General features: G+C 40.8%; 2 protein-coding genes across 12 annotated transcripts in view; one reads left to right on the forward strand and one right to left on the reverse strand.

Moving 5' to 3' along the window:
* Positions 1-12,888, reverse strand: part of cep170aa (centrosomal protein 170Aa) — a 133,784-nt gene extending 120,896 nt beyond the window's left edge. For 6 of the 10 annotated variants that reach the window (XM_052012336.1, XM_052012332.1, XM_052012337.1 and 3 more), the window contains exon 1: positions 12,557-12,729. The gene's annotated coding sequence lies outside the window, so the exon portion shown is untranslated. Of the gene's footprint in view, positions 1-12,556; positions 12,730-12,771 lie in introns of those variants that run through there. The other 4 variants (XM_052012338.1, XM_052012339.1, XM_052012331.1 and 1 more) reach the window with 1 other exon arrangement.
* Positions 12,889-13,172: 284 nt separating this feature from the next.
* The window catches only part of sdccag8 (SHH signaling and ciliogenesis regulator sdccag8), a 312,707-nt gene continuing 304,796 nt past the window's right edge, over positions 13,173-21,083 (forward strand). The window contains exon 1 of one of the 2 annotated variants that reach the window (XM_052013084.1): positions 13,173-13,406. In XM_052013084.1, the coding sequence (XP_051869044.1) occupies positions 13,343-13,406 (64 nt within the window). In that variant the 5' untranslated portion in view covers positions 13,173-13,342. The remainder of the gene's footprint in view (positions 13,407-21,083) is intronic. The other variant, XM_052013083.1, reaches the window with a different exon arrangement.

A 21,083-nucleotide genomic window follows, 5' to 3' on the forward strand; every position in this document is an offset into this window, starting at 1 on the left:
CTGTTCAGGCTCATTACCTAGAACCAGGTCCAGAATGGCCTCTCCCCTAGTCAGCCTGTCCACATACTGTGTCAGGAATCCTTCCTGGACACACCTAACAAACTCCGCCCCATCTATCCCCTTTACACTAAGGAGGTGCCAATCAATATTAGGGAAGTTGAAATCACCCATGACAACAACTTTGTTATTTTTGCACCTCTCCAAAATCTGCCTCCCGATCTGTTCCTCAGTGTCTCTGCTGCTACTGGGGGGGGAGGGGGGGGGGGTGGGCTGTAGAATACTCACAATAGTGTGATCCCTCCCTTCCTGTTTCTGACTTCCTCCCACACTGACTCAGTAGACGATCCTACAGGACGTCCTCCTTTTCTACAGCTGTGATACTGTCCCTGATCAGCAAAACCACTCCTCAACCTCTTATCTCTGTCCCTTTTGAAACATCTAAACCCTGGAATATCCAGCAGCTATTCCTGCCCTTGTGTCAGCTAAGTCTATGTAATGGCCACCACGTCATAGATCCATGCACTTACCCACACGCTAAGTTCATCGCCCTTGTTCCTGATGCTTCTCGCATTAAAGTAGACACACTTCAGCCCATCCAACCGACTACAAAAATGTCTATCCTTCCTCACAGTCTTTCTACACTCTGCATCTACTTGTACACAAAATGCATCAACCTCTGACCTATCACTCTGGTTTCCATCCCCCTGCCAAACTAGTTTAACCCCTCCCCTTTTTTGAAAAGAAAAAGTAACCACACTAAAAATACACAAATTAGTCAAGACGGATGTGTCAGATAACACTTCAAATATTCATTGGGAAGATATGACAAATGTGTCCTGCATAATCAGATAATCTAGGAAGGGATTAAAAATTTAAATTTTAAAGCAACTGGAGCTTTACAAATGAAGCTGCAACAAATGTGTGTCAGTGTTCAGCTTTGAACTTGTGTATTTTATTGCAATGCTAGAACAGTGAGATGCAGGCAGAACAAAGGATTGCTAACAATCTGAAATAAAAGAATGTTCTAAATTCTCAGCAAATCAGGTAGCATTAGTAGAGAGAAAAAAATGGAGTTAAAGGTGGATGCGTCAAAATTGACAGGTTCTGACACAAACAGGGACGCCCGATCATCTGAAAATATTGAATTCAATATCAAGTCCGGAGGACGAGAATTTGCCCAAAAGAAAGATGAGGTCCTCTCAAGCATCTTGGGAATAGCATAGGAGGGACAGAGGTCAGAGTGTAAGTGGAATGAGTTAGACCCAGAGTTTAACACTGTTCTTCAGGTGTGGTCTCACCAAAAGCCCTGTCTAACTGGTACAAAACTTCCTTACTTTTGTACTCCAACACCATTGCACTAATGGTCAATGTACTGTTTGATTTTCCAATCGATTCTGGAGCTGTCCTAAGTGCAACAAATTATTGAACTCGGGGGATGGAGATTGCATTTAGGTGCACCCAATAAATGACAGCCTTGTTAGTTTCAGTCACATCCCATTGACAAATAAATAAAACATATCACATCCGACTGATTTCAATAGGGATTGTAAGGCTACAGATAAATAGTAAAATGGAAGTCAAGTTTCAAAATTCTGAGTTTAATTTAACATCTTTAATATTACAGTAAATACAGGGAAGCAGTTCCAACCAATGGAAGATTGAAAGACCAAGGAACGTAGACACAGAATTCTGGGTGACAGAAGGGTGACAGCAGGCTTTTCTTAACAAAAATATTTATGATCTGGAATTCACTGCCTATAAATGTGGTGGAAATAGTACCAGCGAAAAGGGAATTGGAAATAATTTCCAGAGCTATGGTGAAAGAACAGCAGAATGGAACAAATGGTACTGTTCTACCTAACAGCATGGCCCAAATGTATACTGTACTGAATGCTGTACCATCATAATCATTTCTTATTACCTCCTCAAAAAATTCAATCAAGTTCCCATGGACAGGATGGCCCAAATGACTTCCTACTACCTCATAACATTTCTTTTTTCCATGAGAAACCCAGAAAACTAATTTAAACTATAAAAACAGTCAAAGACCCTCAGCTGAATCAGCATGAAGCAAATCCAGGGCTGATGTCTGAAGGTTCTTACTCACACAGAGCGATCAACAAACAAAGAAAATTCTCGGTACATGACCTGAGTAAGAGTTCTGGTAGTATTTAAGAGATAGTTACATTTCTGGGGCTGATTACCAGTTCTGTCTAGATTGATCAGTAAATAAGAGCTGCATCACTTTTTCTTATATTTTTATAAATTTCGCAAAGTGATGACAAGGGAAAAGGGTTGTGGTGAGTTGGGGGTGCAGAATATAAAATGAATCCATGCACCAAATGATGTCAATTAAAGCAGCATTGCCAGTAACATTGATAGAATTAACTAACCTTGGTTGCCAGTAAACAACAGAATTACAATCTAATCAATATAGATGCTGCAACTGAAAGAGCAAAGGGATTCTGAACCATTTCACAATAACTCAAAGGAATTCTAGTTTGAAATCAAGGACATGTTTAACCTGTTTATTTAACGATAAAAGCCCAGTTTAAAACAACATCCTCCATTACTTTGTATATGTCGTTTTAGCTAGATTTTTCAGTTAATCAGATAACTTGAGAGTTGTCATCTGTACATTTGGGAAATAGTTATTTGGCACACACTGAACACTTCTTGTACCTGAGGAGCTGTGGCTTAGCTATATACATTGTTCAAGGTATATTCTCCCCAGTAAACCCCCAGATATTCTACAAGCATGTGAAGGAACAAATCAGAAAGGAGAGTACATCCCCTGTTGAAGACCAAAATTATGGTCTGTGTATTAAGGCAGAAAACATGAACAACATTGAATAGATATTACAGTCATCATGGAAGACTGACTTGACATAGGAAAAGAATGTTAAGTATCAGAAATGATAGAGAGCAACAGCGAGAGGGTCTTTCATCTTAAAAAGAGTAAAGCGCCAGGCTGGGTAAAAGTAGTGAGAGAAATAAACAGGGTCTGACCACAATTTTCTAATGTTTTCTGACACAGGCATGGCACAAAATATCTACAAGGTTGCTAATATGGTGACTTTGTTTAAAAAAGGATCAAGGGATAGACTGAGTAACCAAAGGCCAATGAGTCTGACATTAGTCATGAGCAAGTAGTTGCAAAAAAATTCTGAGCAAGGGCATTATCCAGCATCTTGAGAGGCACAGGTTGATCAAGGTCAGCACGGATTTGTTCAGGGAAGGCTGTGACTGACTAACAATTGAATTTTGAGGGCATAGTAAGGAATATTGATGATGATACTGCATTGGTTGCAAGAAACAATTAGGCAAGGTACTTGGCAAAGGTTAACCAAATTAGATCCAAGGGAATAAAAATTGGCTCAGTAGCAATAAACAAGGGGCATAGTTGGGAATTTTAGTGACTGGAGGGCTATGTACAGCAGAATTCCACAGGACTCAGTGCTAGGCCCCTTGTTTTTTGTACTATATACAAAATGGAATGTACAAATGAGGATCCACAATTAAAATGTTTGTTGAAGATAATACAATCAACAGGGTGGATGATAATGAGGAAAGAAGTTCTAGATTACAGGAAGATGTCAATTGAATAGCTCGGAGAGCACAAAAATAGCTAATAGAATTTGATCCAGATGAGTGCAAGGTAATGCATTTGGGGAAGGCAAACAAGGCAAGGTAATACACAACAAACAATAGGATATCAAGCAGTGCAAAGAAGCAACAGGATCTTGAAGTCCCGTCCATAAATCCCTGAAGGTAGCACGACAACTGGACAAGTTGGTTAACAGGATACTTGCCAAGGTACAAGATAGAACAGCAGGGAAGTCATGTAGGATTGTACAAACGTTAGTTAGGCCACAGCTACAGTTCTGTGCACTTCTGTGGTCATTATTCTACGGGAAGGACGCAAAGGAGATTTAGGAGGCTATTGCTAGGGCTGTAGAATCAGCCTTGAGAGAGACGAGACTACCTGGACTAATTTCCTTTAGAACAAAGGAGATTAAGTAGAAATTTAATTGAGATGTGCAAAGTTATCTGATATCAAGAAAGTGTAAACATTATGGGCCCATCTCCCTTAAGAGACAGATCAGTAACAAAAGATCATAGATTTAAGTTAATAGGTACAGTAAAGCTCCGATATCTGCTATCCGATTATTTAGAAATCCCGATGGTTCAGCATATGGCTCACCAGGTAATGTTTCTCATGCTCCCTGGGACTCACCAGAGCCTGTGCTGTCCTGTTCCCATGAAACTTACTATGACCGCTGAAGAATGCTATATAAAACTGTATAATATCTTAAGAAAAAACTAATTGTGTGTTGGTATATTAACATAAATAACATCCAACAGTCTAGAAAATCTGCCAGTCCAGCTCTAAAGTCCTGAATGTTCTGGATTCTTGGCAGTTTTACCACAGGAGGATTTGATGGATGTTAAGAATAGGTTATTTCACCCACTGAGCGGCAAGAGTCTGGAATTCACTGCCTGAAAGGTGGTGGAGGCAGATGAACCCTCAACATTTAGAAAAAATAACTGGATGAACACTTGAGGGGCCACAACCTGTAGAGTCTACGGACCAAGAACAGGTAAACAAATTAGCTTACGTTTCATTTTTGGTCCGCAGCGCACAGCAGGTTGAAAAGACTCCTGAACCATAAATTTCCATGGCACAATAACAAAAATTTCAACATTAATTGTTCCCTACCGCAGTGCCATTAACAGAATACTCCACATGCCACCAAATACTCCTAAAATGATAACATGGTTTCACAATTAAACCCTAACGTTCATGATTCAGAAAGTTAAAATTATTTCAGTTTTCCTTTCATTGAATGCTCCCTCCCTCACAAACAGCCCCACATGCTGTCTGCCTGGACCCCCTAGCACTAATCTTGGTCTGTCTGAACTTGTACTTGCATTAAGAACTTCTTTAACTCCATTCACTTCCCCCAAGCAAAAGGCTTGGCCATGGGCCCCAAGCTATGCTCATCTTTGTGGGATACATGGAACATTCCTTAATTCAATCCTGCTCAGGTCCTCCTTCCTCACCTCTTTGCAATACATTGATAACTAAATTTGATCCTGCCTAATACAGAAGTCAAAAGTTTCATCATCTTTACATCCACTCTGCTCTCACCTTCATTTGGTCAGTCTCCAACTCCTTCTTTCCCTCCCATGACATCTCGCTCTGTATTTCAGGGCATGGGTTATCAACCAGCCCACACACTCCAATAGCTATGTTTTCATACTCTTCTTCTGGTAAAGAATCTATTCCATTCACTCCATCACATTGACAGTGATCTCATCGCATTGATTCTAGTCTCTATATTGTTCTTTCATCCTGTCTTCTCTCATACAGATGAAGGACAGAGCTCCTTTGACCTCCAACTTACAATCCTCCATATTTAACAGATAATATCATTTTCAACAGCTCCAATATGATGCCACCACCAGACAGATCTACCCCAGCCCTCCTCTTTCATCATTCTCAAGGTACTGTTCCCTTTGTAACGCTCTGGTCCTCTCATCCATCTCCACAGCTAATCACTGTAGGAGATGCAATACAATTGCTGTTACCTTCTCCTTTGCCATTCTCCAGTGACCCAAACACTCCTTTCTGTCAAAGCATAGACTTACTTGTATTCCTTACAGGTTAATGAACTGCATCTGGTGGTCCCCTCTACATTACACAAGCCAACCACAGATTGGGTGACCGTTTTGCAGAACACCTCTGCTTAACATGAGTGTTCCTCCACTTCCAGCTACCTGTCATTTTAATTCCACATCCAACTCCCACTGTAGCTTCCTACATTGTTCCAACTTTCAAGGAACTGCACCTCATTTATCGATTGGGCACTTTACAGCCTTCAAATTTCAACACTGAATTCAACAATTTCAGATAATCCACTGTTCCAGTTTTGTATCTCATATTTTCAACAGTTTTATTTTCTCTCCAATTTATGTCCCCTTGAGACACATGTTTACTAGCTTGTTTCAGCCAGTTTCACCACCTTGTGTCATCCAATTTCTTCTGGTCTCCAGCCTATCAAAAACTTTCTCTTTTGTTCTCTTTACCTCTCCCCATATACTCTACAGCATAAAATTTTTCCTTTTCTGATTTTCCCCCTTTTAATGAAAGATCTTAAACATGAAATAACTCAATTACCTTCTGATAGATACCACCTGACCCGAGTATTTCCAGCATTTTCTGTTGTTAATCCATATTCTACAATCCAGGGATCAGATCAGAACAAGCTTCATCTCTTAATGCTGGAGGGCAAGGGATATCAACCCTGCTAAATGAACCTGCCATTGTGTGCGCAAAATCTTGCAAACAAAAATTCTTAGAAGTAATTTTCTTAATCAAATACTACATTACCCTACATTCCAAGTAATTTCACCCCTCCCCCAGATTAATGTTAGAAAAATCACTAATTTCAATGGGATCAATTGAACTTTGATGTTGTAAAGGAGATATTTTTAAGTGACAATAGCCATTTATTAAATGGACAACCTGTCACATGTTTAGAATTTTGAAATTATTTTGAACTGGATTTTCAATTACCGATGGGAAGTTTGAGTCTGTGGCCCATGCTTCAACTGTCTCAGCTAAAAGCGATATTACAGCAGTGTAAATTTGCAATCCTGCAAGGTCAACCAAATGGGTGTGTACAAAATATTATTCATTTTGTTATGGGCTGACATCACACAAAAGTATGTTTTTAAAATTGCTATCGTAGATTAAAAATGGCTTGCATTATGTATGAAAGTCACATTTAGAAACCTCAGAATCCACAACCAAAATACTCATACTATGTTGGAAGATAATGTCACTAAAAGGTTATTATTAAAATTATTATTTCCTTTCATAATTCAATTGAACTGCATAAAACTCAATTCCACAGGATGGTTCTTCAGAACTTCTGACTATAAAGGTGTCCTTAGAGATTGGCTCAAGTATACCGCCAAAAACTCGACAATGAGCATTTGTTTTTATTTCAAGATGAAAGATATAACAAGGAACAGAATAAGCAGTGAACGAGGTGAGCTTTGGTTCTTGATAATACAATTGCAAGGGAAAGGGTTCGAGCTTCACTCCAGACACTTCAACATAAAATTTGAACTGACACTTCAGTGCAATTCCAAGAATACCGCTGGAAGTGATGTTTTTCCAGGCATAATGTTAAACCAAAACCATACCCGCCTTTTCAAGTGAACACAAAATCCCACAGCATCATTTGAAAGTGAGCAGGGAATTTCACCCCATATCCAGGGCAAGAGATATTCTTCAAAAAAAACTCAAGAGATCATCTGATACGTTCTGTATCCAAATTAATAACCAAATATCCCAACAGCTTAATTACTTCTCAAAAGTATTTATTTAATGGTGAATCACTACAAGGCATTTTGAGGTTAATAAAGGCATTATAAAATTGAATATTATCCCTTTAATACATTTTATCCAATGTAATTTGAGGTACATATTTTTTTCTAATACCCTCAATGTAACCCAATCCATGCCCACCTACTTAAGGTTGTAATATTTCTGTCATTCAACACACTGAAAATTGCTGCTGAATTTTTTTAGTTATTTGGACCATGGCTTAATTGGTCCAGATTAACCAATAATGATGACAAAAATATCCACAATCTGGTCTCACTGTAAAATACCCTAAAATTATTATTTGTTTGCATGAAGTCTAAATGATTTTTTAAGATGGTGTGCCAAGTCATAATTACTGTTCAGCAAACTCCCCAGTCCTAACAAAATAATTTTTCATATGTTGCACATTCACACATTGCAAAATAATGTATTTTAAATTTCTTATTTTCTGAAAGGTTAATTAAAAACATTTCATCCTCTGCCTTAACTGAATGTTCCAATCTTAATTAAATTGCTTAAGAGGTTTCTTTCTCATTTGATTTCTGTGAGAATTCTTTAATGTCATTGGGTTTTATCAGTTGGATGGTATCATTGCTGCAAGATTCCAGGGATCTCTACAGAACTGAAGCCTGGCAGCCACCAATGATGGAAGCAGGGAATCGTTTTTACATCATTTCTAATCAAACATTCCATCTGAAGATACCACATATTGTCTGTGTAGATAATGAGGAGACCATATAATGGCTACAGTTATGTTTCCTCAGGTATTTATAAACTTCAACTCATTACAACTGTTCCATTCCAGGTCCTAATCAGCTGGCAACCTCCCTTACCCTAATGCCACCAAATTAAACTTCTCATCCACTTGGTCCTCATCGCTCCATAACACTGATTTTGCCCCTTTGTGGATCAATTTTTCTTGGCTTGTGATACTGAAAACCAAAACTGAAAATTAAAACCCCAGCTTTTAGATAGATCCCAGACTTAAAAAGTCGTCAGTTTGATCAATGGATGAATTCAATGTAATAGGAGTAATAAGAATAATAGAGGGAATAGCAATAATATAATCAGTCTAGCAGGCAGAGCACATGTGTTTTTTGACAAGACACATGGGAGAAATGCAAGGCTGGATGGAATCCATTTTAGTGCAAGGAGTCTGACAAGCAAGGCAAATGAACTGAGGGCATTGATTAACACATGAGAATATTGTATTGTTGCTGTCAAATAACATGGATAGGCAGGACTGGCAACTCAACAATTCAGGTTACAGATTCCTCAGGTATAACAGGGGGATGCAAAAGGTGGTATTGCAAAATTAATCAAGGATTGCACAACTACTGTAGGAAAGAGGATATTCTAGAAGTTTCTTTAAATAAGGCCAAATACACAAAACAAAAAGGGAGCAATCACTTTGCTTGGGGTATACTGCAGGCCTCCAAACAATCAGCAGGACATTGAGCAGATATGTAGGCAAAGCAGAGAAGTGTAAAAATAACAAGATTATAGTATTAAGGGATTTTAACTTCCCAAATGTTAAATGCAATCACCTTAGTGTGAAAGGCTTAGATGTGGCAGAATTTTTAAAGTGCCCCCAGCAGAGCTGGTTGAGCAGATCGTAGATATCCTACTGGATCTAATCTTGGGAATGTAGCTGAGCAAGTGCAGGGAACGTCAATGGGAAAGGATTTCAAAGAAAGTGATCACAACTTTTTAAGTGTTAAGGTCATTGGAGAGAAGGACAAGAATATGCTGGAAATTAAGACCCTGAATTTGGGGGGGGGGGGGGGGGGGGAAAGAGGATGATTTCAATAAGACAAGACCTGGCAAAAGCATACTGGGAGCCGCTATTTCCTGGTTTAGGTCTACAAGCAATCAGTGTGAATCATTCAATGTTGGAGGAGTGTGTATTCAGGGACAAGCTGTGCCTGTAATATTGAAAGGCCAACAAGTCCAAGCAATGCTGATGTCAAGAGTTGGATAAAGTGGGGGGGGGGGGGGGGGGAGTGGCTTTTGCCAGGTTTAGAGAGAACTGAAAACAGAGAGGCCATATAGGGGTACAGAATGTGTGTGGGGAAGAGGGGGAAAACAGTACATGGAGTAACAAGGAGGGCATGGAGAGAAGCAGGAAATAACACTGGAAGTAAGAGGGAACTAGGGAAAGAGTAGGGTCCATTCGGGACCAAAGAGGCAATTGGTGCATGAAGCCAGAGGACATGGACATCTTGAATAGATATAATGAATACTTCTCACCTGTATTCACTAATGAGAAGGATATTGTAGTTGGAGAATTTAGGGAGGAGACAGTGAAACTCTAGAACAAATTACCACTGAAAAGGAGGGATGAGATGTCAAATCTCCTCCTGCCTCCGAAGAAATGTCAGATGACTGGAGGAGAGTGAATATGGCACCTTTATTTAATCAGGGCAGCAGGAATAACCCATGTAATTACAGGCTGGCTAGGTCAATATCAGTGAAAGGTAAATTAATGGGGAAAAATTCTGAAGAACAAGATTAAATTTGCACTTAGGGAAACAAGGACTGATCAAAGATCATCAAAGTCGCTTTGTTAAGGGAAAATACTTTCTGGCTACTTTGATTGAATTTTGAGGAGGATAGTGCAGTTGATTTAGTTTGCATGGACTTCAATAAGGGCTTTGACAAGGTGCTATTCGGGAAACTGGTTCAAAAGAACCAAAGAAAGCTGGGCAATTTGGAGAACTGGATCCAAAACTGGTGAATTAGAGGCAGAGAATGATGGTCGGGAGTTGCTTTTGCCATTAGATGCCTGTAACACTTGCCACTAGGACACATGGTGCTTGTTATATGCAAGATGTGAATGTAGGAGGTATGATAAACAAGTCTGCAGATGATACTAAGATTGATGGTGTTGTCAATGATGAGGGCAGTCTTCAGCTATAGAACGATATTGCTAAGGTGGTGAGATAGATAGAAAGAAAAGGTGATTAAGGCAGCATACAGGACGTACGCCTTCATAGACGGTGCACAGAGTACAATAGCATGGAAATTATTGTACTGCTTTATAAAACAGATGGAGATACAGTGAGTAGCTCTGGCTGAGAAGATTGACCAGAATGTTAGCTGCGATGGAGCGGTTCAATTATGAGAGAATGGATAGGCTGGGATTTGTTTTCCTTGGAGGGGAGACAGCCGGGCGGGTGGGCGGAGCTATACAAAATGAGGGGGCATAGATGGGGTAGATAGTGAGAAAGTTTTCCCCTCTGCACAGGTGTCTGTAACCTGAGAGAGTAGTTTTAAGGTAAAGGATAAGAGGAGACCTGAGGAAGAATTTTTTTCACCAAGGTGGTTAATATGTGAAACACACCGAGGCAGTTAGTCTGATAACAGTTGTGGTGCATTTAGACAAAAATGTCACAGTGTAGAAGGCTATGAACTCATTGCTGGAAAATTAGTATAGATAAGTTTACAGCTGGAATGGACAAAGTGGGACGAAGGGCCGGTTTCCATGCTGTATGAATCTAAAGCAAATGAATGGCATCAAACCCATTTCTACCATGTACATGACAAAGCTGTACAATTCCACCTAGTTAATCCGAGGTTCTACCAAGGTATTTTATAGTCTTGGACCCCTCAGGTGCAAGAATCTCAAATCCCAACATTAAGTTTCAATCTGTTACTATTAATGCTGTATAGAAGAAAAATAGTGCAGATGCTGAAAAATCAGAAAAAATGTGCTGGAAATGCACAACAGGCAGCATCTGTAAAAAGAGAAACAGAGTTAATGTTTCAAGTCAACAGCCTTTTACAACTGTACCTGAATAATCTGAAATGACCAGGATAGAGGAAAAAAAGTTGTAATGCTCTAATAACCAACATCTTTTGTTATTGATAGGTATATATTTCACGTTCTGATTCCAACAGAAATGGGCGTTTTGATTTATGATTTACCAGCTTTTCCTAAATCTCTTGATTCAAGCAGAACAAACCAACTAGCAATACTAGTTATCTGACTAAATTGCCAGAGCACAAGGCCACACAGGGGCCAATACAAAGTTTTAGGCATTGCTGGAAATCCATTCTCGTTGACAGTTCAAAGTATTTTTGTCCCAGTCGGAGGTCTTATTAAGTCATTATAGTGTTATTTTGTGAGAAAAGTAACCAAGTTTTAGGACAACTAACTTTTTTCCTTCCCCATTCCTTTTATAAAGCACAAACAATGCTCCATTGTTTCACTGTCAAAAATACGGAAAATATCCGACTCAAATGAATTGAGCCCAACCTCCTTCAGAATGCTTCGAGAGAAGACACACAGGCGTGCTTAAGTGAAAGCCAAAAAGGAAAGAATCCAGCCAGTTTCATGTGACCCAACTCCTCAGCGGGAAAGGGAATGTACAGGAAAAGGAAACATTTCCTGTGAAAACGTATCTGATGAATTTTATAAATCCAATGTGCATAATATTTTTCCAAGGGATAAAAAGATATGATTCGATCAGCATAACTCAACGTTTCAAAATGGGAATTCATGAAAAATCTGTTCTAAGATTGCCATGCTCCTACTACTGCTGGCAGACTGCCAGCAATGTGCTAATAGTTGCCAATGATATCTGTGATCTGTGCAGTACTGTATTCTTTCGAGCAATCTCCCAACGGTTTCGAATGAAAGGATCACTGATCGCATCTGTTAACAGAAAATCTAATGTTTCTATGCACAACATATGCCGCCAATAAATTTAAAAACTAAATAAATCGGTGCAAATCCTCAGTTGCAACGCTGTGTTACAACCCCTTTTGTTTAGGGAGTGGAAAAAAATACAATGATAATGTGCCGGTTGTATTTGTTCATTTGACGTGTTAAATGATAAAATAATTCAAATTTACTAAAGCTTAATTAAAAACTTGTAACAATAAACTTGAGGAAAGGGGGTAGGGAAGGTCAATGCAAAGAAAAAAAACATAAAATCGGGCTTGCTTTTATGTTAAATTAATTAGACTAGCTGCATAAACGTGATCTACACATCTCCAGCGTGCAAACAGAATATGTTGTGGGCGCAAGCAGCCGGGCCATTAATAACACGGCCGTTCCTTCAAGTAACGGACTACCATTTGAACCCAAACCACCTCTCCTCCCCGCCCCCCCCCCCAACCCATTGCATTGGGATGCAGATGGAAAGTACATACGTCGACAATAATAAGACGAAAATAAAAGTCAGCCGGCCGCCGCTTCCCAGGCAGACATCAGCTCCCCACCCCCAACGCCGGCGAACGGCAGCATTTCACACACAACCGTTAGCACCGCTATTCCATTCCATTCCACTTCAAACTGTGCCACCCACTCCAGTGGGCGCGCCCAACCTGCCCTTCATTACCTTCGTAAATCAGTAAAGCCGACTCACCCTAGCAAAGCAGCCACCCAGCCCAGACTCAGGCAAACATCATCAACCGTGCCCGTTGCTCGGCAATAACGTTATTATTCCACATAGTGGAGACTCGACCAGAAGGAGGGAGCCCGACCCACGCATGCGCCCGGCCCAAAACGCCGCAGGGCCGCCAGTGGGCGGGGCGCCACCCCTGATTGACGCCACCTCCCACCATAGAGGAACGGGCAAGGGACGTCACGCCGCCAACGGTAGGAGTCGGGAGAATGAACAACGGGGTAGAAAACTGCGCAGCCCGTCTTCTGCGCAGGGTCTTCTGGGAGTTGTAGTTTCATATGCTGCATTGGCAGCAGGTAACTCGGACAGTTAAACGTCATTTCCCAGGATTCATTGCGGCGCGGCCGCCCTGTCCTGAACCTGATGTCTCTATGGTGAAGGAAGCCGAAAGTGTAATTTGAATCGGCGCTGATTGGTCCAGGGGCGGCGTCCTGTCAGCAGCGCTGCAGTTAAACCAAATTCTGAGCCCCTCAAGCTAAATGTTCTTGAGGTGGGAAGGTATTTTCAGCCTTTTCTTCTTCTTTCAGCCCACATGAAGCCCTCCTGTGAATCTGATGTCGAAGAAGATTTAGACACGTATCTGAAAGGTTTACGAGGTGAGTGATGTGATCGGGTTCGAGTGCAGCACAGACGTCGGTTAGAGGCGTAGACAGCAAAGGCCGAGGGAACCCTTGTTGACAGATTACACCGTGAATTAAACAAACTTTGTGGATAGATGTGGCATTGAAGTTAATGATTTAAACAACATTTTTGTGTACTGGTTTAGCGTCGAACTGTCTACTATTGAGAGTTAAAAGTTTGCTAGTTTTCTGGAATTTCTGAATTACAGAGTGGTTGGGCAAATTATATATTCAAATTACAGTCGGGTTTGGTTGGGAAGCGCTCTGGGAAAATACCACAGTAATATATTAAAAGTGCTGTCTTTAGAGGAGGTAAACATTTTGATACCTCCCTCTGCTTACAAACATGAAGGAGGTAGAACTCTCAACAAACATAAACTCCTTTGAGATTGGCTGTGCTCTTACAGATTGGCCGTGTCTCACTACAGGGAGTAATATGTTGATGTTTCTGTTTGAACGAGTTAAAATGAAGAAAATGCTTTTTTTAAAAAAATAGACATTGCAGACTTGAAACATTGACCATTTCTCTTTCCACAAATGCTATCTGACATTTTTTTTCACCCAGCGTTGGAAATTGTACTAATTTAGAATGGCAATTTGCATTTTTGATATCTGAATGAACCCTTGTTATCTACCTGAGTAGCTCTTGCCAAAAAACACTCATCCTTCATGGCATCTATTTAATCTTGTCTTTTTCTGTTCTTTACTCTCTACTAGTTTCCAGTCCCAATTCCTATTTGAAGTTGCTTTTGAACTCTCAACTAACTTGCCTTTGAACACCTTTAGTACTCAATTCTTGATCTGCTTGATCATTGAGCAACATGAACTTATGCTGTTCTGTTTCTGAGCAAAACAATTGCACCCTTCCATCTAGATTGATTTCATTTTCCTTTCCTCATGACAGTGCAGAGCTTATGGAATCATGTAGCATAGGTAAATATGGTATTTGAATCATTATGTCCATGTCAGTTCTCTGTAAAAGCTCTGTAAGTTCTCTTCCTATGCACTTTCCCTTTTCAATGTTTCCAATTCTCTTTAAAATTTACCATTTGAGTGTGTTTTCGCCACATTTTTAGGCATTGCAATCTAGATCATAACAATTTATATAAAAGGAATCATTTCCCTTGTGCACTTTTGATCTGGCATAAAACAGGTTTAACCATCTGACTGGATCACATCAAGTTCTTTTTCAGGTTTTTGATCTGTACTAAACCCAACCACAGTTTACTCCATGATAATGAGTTTTTCTAAAAAAAACTTTAGCTTGTTTAATACTTCCATTCATTAGTCATAATCTTCCCTCACTACACTCTTTCCTGCAAAAGCAGGTGCAAGGAGTTCTCTCAGCTGCTTTTGCTGCTTTCTTCCTTCTATTTCCCATTACCTTCAAGTCTCTTTACTGTCAAGCTGCTTGCCTATTATATTACTTTCAACTGAGTTGCAGTTAAACATTGTATAAACTGCCGTTGCAACAGATTTGACTGCTTTGTGATTCATTTAAATCTGTTTGACTTGTAGCTCAATTTAATTTACTTGCTTTTTGATCTACGTCCATTAACACCCACAACTAACAAAGTTTTTTTTGTGTTGAAAGCCCATCTACTTTTAGCATTAACTTTTTTCCCTCTCTATAAGTGCTGGTATTGAAGTATTTCCTGGTTTATTAACAAAAATTATTGCTTGCACTCTTAAATTTCCATTCTTCCAGCAGCTTTTTGAGAGAGAGAGAGAGAGAGAGAGAGAGTTCCAAATTTCCACTTGCTATTCTGTGGAAAAAATCATTCCTGATTCCACTTGTGAGTGGCCGAGCCATATTAAAATTATGGTCCCTTTTCTGCCTTTCCTTGCGTTAAACTTCATTTGCTATAATTTTGGCCAGTCACTTGTTCTTCTATTATCTTCTACAATTTGTTTTGTTTCCAAATGCACCATTTACTCTAGATTCTAACTTGGTGTCATTTGCAAGTTATAGCTCATGCACACTGTTGCTGATTCTGATCATTAGTTCACACCATTCATTATATTTGACCACAAATACAAGGTCACAGTGTTTGACCTTGTATTCCCTTCTTTGCAGAACTCATCATCATCATCATTTCCAACCTTGCCCTTAGGCTATCTGAAAATAAAACTCTCTTTATGCTTCAGTCATTTCCAATCTTTTCTGTTCTAATAATCCTGTATCCTCCACCCTCTTAAGTAGTTCAAAGCCCTCAGTACCTGTATCTGGTCCCACCACCACCAATGCTCCTATTTGGTATTGGTTTATTATTATCACTTGTACCACGGTACAGTGTAAAAAAAACTTGTCTTGCATACTGATCGTACAGGTTAATTCATTACACAGTGCAGTTACCTTGAGTTAGTACAGAGTGCATTGAGGTAGTACAGGTAAAAACAATAACAGTACAGAGTAAAATGTCACAGCTACAGAGAAAATGCAGATAGACAATAAGGTGCAAGGTCACAACAAGGTAGATCATGAGGTCAGAGTCCATCTCAATGCATAAGGGAACTGTTCAATAGTCTTATCACAATGGGATAGAAGCTGTCCTTGAGCCTGGTGGTATGTGTCCTCAGGCTCCTGTATCTTCTACCTGATGGGAGAGGAGAGAAGAGAGAATGTCCCATGTGGGTGGGGTCCTTGATTATGCTGGCTGCTTCACCAAGACAGTGAGAGGTAAAGTCAGAGTCCAAGGAGGGGAGGCTGGTGTCTGTGATGTGCTGGGCTGTGTCCACAACTCTGCAGTTTCTTGCGGTCCTGAGCAGAGCAGTTGCTATACCAAGCCGTGATGAATCCAGATAGGATGCTTTCTATGGTTGTCACGAACCAGCAACAAAAGAAACACACTGAGCATGATTTAGTGTTAAAAACTATTTTATTAATCACTACTTATGATAATACGTAAAATAAAAGTAAAAATGTTAGTATGTTAGAATTCAAAAATGTTAAACCTCGAACGTTAACCCCAAAACTAAACTCGTCGTGTGTGTGTGTGTGTGTGTGACAAAGTCCAAAACTCCCAGTTCCGGAATGGTTCTTAAAGTTCAGTTCCGCAAGCCATAAGGTGAAACATGAGCAAGGGCTTCTTCAACAACCACCGTTGTCTGAAGATAAGATGTAGATGTAGAAAAACATAGAGAGAGTAAATACGAAATCCAAATGTTCCATGATGGAACCCAAACGACACTCCAGCGTTTACTCGGTAGTGACTTCCTCACCCCGAAAAGCATCCGAATCGTGGTCGTCCACACACAAATACCTGTTTCCTTCTACAAGTCAGCAACAAAGTGAACTCCACCGGATTACTTCCAACTTCCATACATGGATTTCAGTGGCAAACACAGTTATTGTTTCTCATCCATCGATAGAGAAAACAAGCAGGCTGGTGTCTCTCTCCCTTCTCTCTCTCTCTCTCTCTCTCTCTCCTTCTTCTTCTAACCTCTTCAACAATGTCATTACGTCCTTTATCTTCTATTGACGTAAGCACGCCCCACACACACATACACACACTCTCTCTATCTTAAAGGGACTTTCACTGAGTCCGTAACATGGTGCATTGATAAAAGTTGGTGAATGTCAAAGGCAACATACCGAATTTCTTTAGCCTCGTGAGGAAGTAAAGGCGCTGGTGAGTTTTCTTGGCCATGGCATCTACGTGATTTGACCAGGACAGGCTATTGGTGATGTTCACTCCCAGGAACTTGAAGCTCTCGATGCTCTTGACCTCAGCACCATTGATGTTGACAGGTGCATGTACACTGCCCCCTTTCCTGAAGGCAATGACCAGCTCTTTTGTTTTGCTGACATTGAGGGAAAGGTTGTTGTCATGACACCATGTCACTAAGCTCTCTATCTCCTTCCTGTACTCTGACTCATTGTTATTCGAGATATGGCCTACTACTGTGGTATCATCTGCAAACTTGTAGATGGAGTTAGAGCAGAATCTGGCCATGCAGTCATGAGTACATAGGGAGTAGAGTAGAGGGCTGAGGTCACAGCCTTGTGGGGCACCAGTGTTGAGAATAATCGTGCTGGAGGTGTTGCTGCCTATCCTCACTGATTGCAATGTGTTGGTCAGAAAGTCAAGGATCCCATTACAGGGAGATGTTGAGTCGCAGGTCTCGGAGTTTGGTGACGTGTTTGCTTGGAATTATGGCATTGAGGGTAGAGCTGTAGTCAATAAACAATAGTCTAACATAGGTGTCTTTACTGTCCAGATGTTCCAGAGCTGAGTGTAGGACCAGGGAGATGTGGTCCACTGTAGACCTGTTTCCGTGATAGGTGACTTGCATTGGGATGAGATTGTCTGGGAGGCTGGAGTTAACACGTTCCATGACCAGTCTCTCAAAGCACTTCATGATGTTCAATGTCAGAGCCACTGGTCGGTAGTCGTTGAGGCATGTTACCTTGCTTTTCTTCGGTACCAGGATGATGGTGGTCTTCTTAAAACAGGTGGGAACCTGAGATTGAAGCAGAACGAGGTTAAATATGTCTGCAAATACTTCTGCACAAGATTTGAGCAAGTGGCCAGGGATGCCATCTGGGCCAGATGCTTTCCTTGTGTTCACTCTCCGGAAGACAGATCTTGCATCCTTGATGGTTGTATTGGAGGCTATCAGGATGGGTGGTATTTAAAACTCATTTGTTTTAGTTTGTTTTTCTTTTATGGGTTGCAGGTTAACTGGGCAGGCCAGCACTTATTGACTATCCCCAATTACCCGTTTAAGATGACCCTGAGCTGCTGTCATGCAATGCTGCATTATTTTAATAGGGCAGTATTGTGGCACAGTGGTGTTGCTACTGCCTCACAGCTCTAGTGAGCTGGGTTTGATCTTGACTTCTGTTGCTGCTCTGTATGGAGTTTGTACATTCTCCCTGTGACTATATCCCTTGGATGCTCCAGTTCCTTTCACATCCCAAAGGCTTCCCCTAATGTAGGTGGGTGGTAGGAAAACTAGGGAGGAGTTGGCATGTGTGAAACAGAGAATAGGTTCCTGGGAGATAAGTAGATTCATCCTCTCCCAATTGGTATTGGTTCATTATTGTCGCTTGTACTGAGGTAGTGAAAAACTTATCTTACAAACCGATCTTACAGGTCAATTCATTACACAGTGCAGTTAGTATGGAGTGCATTGATGTAGTACAGGAACAAAGCAATAACAGTACAGAGTAAAGTGTCACAGCTACAGAGAAAATGCAGTGCAATAAGGTGCAAGGTCACAACAAGGTAGATTGTGAGGTCATGAGGTCATAGGTCATAGATTCTCATTGTATAAGGGAACTGTTCAATAGTCTTATCACAGTGGGGTAGAAGCTGTCCTTAAGTCTGGTGATACGTGCCCTCAAGGCTCCTGTATCTTCTACCCGATGGAAGAGGAGAGAAGAGAGAATGTCCCGGGTGGTTGGGGTCTTTGATTATGCTGGCTGCTACACCAAGACAACGAGAGGTAAAGACAGAGTCCAAGGAGGGGAGACTGGTGTCCGTGATGCGCTGGGCTGTGTCCACAACTCTCTGCAGCTTCTTGCGGTCTTGGGCAGAGCAGTTGCCATACCAAGCCATGATACATCCTGATAGGATGCTTTCTATGGTGCATCAGTAAAAGTTGGTGAGAGTCAAAGGGGACAAACCAAATTTCTTTAGCCTCCTGAGGAAGTAGAGGTGCTGGTGAGCTTTCTTGGCCATGGCATCCACGTGGTTTGTCCAGGACAGGTTGTTGGTGATGTTCACTCCCAGGAACTTGAAGCTGTCAACCCTCTCGACCTCAGCACCATTGATGTAGACAGGTGCATGTACACCGCCCCCTTTCCTGAAGTCAATCTATTCTGTCAGGATTTTATATGTCTCAACTGAGTTCCTTCCTGCTCTTCTAAATTCCAGCAGATACAAACCTAGTCTGTCCAACCTTTTCTTCTAAGACAACATGCCTATTCCAGGTATTTAGTCTATTAAAACTTCTCTGAAGTACTTACAATGCATTAATGTTCTTCCTTAACTAGGAAGTTAAAGGAAATTAAATAATGTACCAATACTGTACACAGTATTGTAGATGGGACTGTGCTGAGAGCTAGCATAGACTGGGTGAGCTAAATGACCTCATTTTAGGTCATGGGAAAATATGTAAAATTTCTAATGGTACTGTTTAATAGGGAGTTATAGGATTTAGCAACAATGAAGGAAAGCAATATCTTTCCAAGTCAGGATAGTTTGTGATACTGAGAGAAATCTGCTGGTATTGGTGTTCCCATGCACCTAGTTTCTTGTTCCTCTTGGTGGTAGAGATCAAGGAAGTGCTGTCCGAGTAGCTTCAGTGAGCAACTGCAGTTCATTTTGCAGATAGCTGATTGTTGACTTCAGGAAGAGGGAGGGTGAACGTGTGTCAGTCTACATTGGGGGATCGGCAGTGGCAAGAATCAGCAGCTTTAAATTCCTGGGTGTTAACTTATCAGATGACCTGTCCTGGGCCCAGCACATAGATGCAATCGTAAGGAAGGCGTGCCAGTTTCTTTACTTTCTTCGGAGGTTAATGAGGTTCTGCTTGTCACTGAACACTAACAAACTTCTACAGATGTACTGTTGAAAGTATCCTGACCTGTCTGGTATGGCAATTCAAATGCACAGGAACATTGAAGCTGCAGAGAGCAGTGGACTCTGCCCAATACTTCACAGGCACATCCCTTTCCACCATCGGTCGTATCTACAGCAGGTGCTGCCTCAAGAAGGCAACATCTATCATCAAAGATCCCTACCATCCGGGCCATGCCATCTTTTCACAGCTACATCAGGCAGTAGGTACAGAAGCCTGAAGTCCCACACCTCCAGGTTCAAGAACAGCTACTTTCCTTCAACCATTCAGTTCTTGAACCAACTGGCAAAACCTGAATCACTGCAGTTTAGCAACACTATGACCACTCTGATCACTTTGCAGTAAAATGGACTTTTTTTTTGTTCTAATTGTTTGTTTTCTTGTAAAAATTGGGTATAATTTGTTTCTCTTGTGAATGCTGCTTATATGATGCTGTGTCTGTGATGCTACTGCAAGTAAGTTTTTCATTACACCTGTGCATACATGTACCTGTGCATATGACAATAAACTCTGATACAGGGAGTGAATGGAAGATAGGTGGATATAGTGCCAGTCAAGTGAGCTCCTTTGTACTGGGTAGTGCCAAGCAGAGAGTGGGTATAAAGGGGTCTTTTTCTGATTGGCAAGATGATGTGAGTGGTGTGCACAGGGATTGCTACTGGAGCCTCAATTGTTTGGAATTTATAATTGACTTGGACAAAGGCACCAAAGCTTTGCTTGCTAAATTTGCTAATGGCACAAAGGTGAGCAGAATAGTAAATTGTGATGTGGACAAAAGGAGACCACAGAGGGACATGGGTTAAGTGAATGGGCACAAATCTGGAAACTGAAGTATGATGTGGGAACATTTGAAATTGTCCATTTTTGCAGGATTTTTTTTAATAAAAGCATAATTGTGTAAGTGGTGAGAGATTTTAGAGTTCTAAGATGCAAAGGGTTCTGTGTATCATAGAACATGATTTGCAAAAGGCCAAAATTCAGCTACTTCAGGTAATTATGAAAGCCAAAATAATGTTATTGTTTCTTGGCAGGGTAATGAAATACAAACGTAGGGAAGTTATGCTT

This window comes from Pristis pectinata, chromosome 3 (genome assembly GCF_009764475.1).
Source record: "Pristis pectinata isolate sPriPec2 chromosome 3, sPriPec2.1.pri, whole genome shotgun sequence".
Classification (NCBI taxonomy): domain Eukaryota; kingdom Metazoa; phylum Chordata; class Chondrichthyes; order Rhinopristiformes; family Pristidae; genus Pristis; species Pristis pectinata.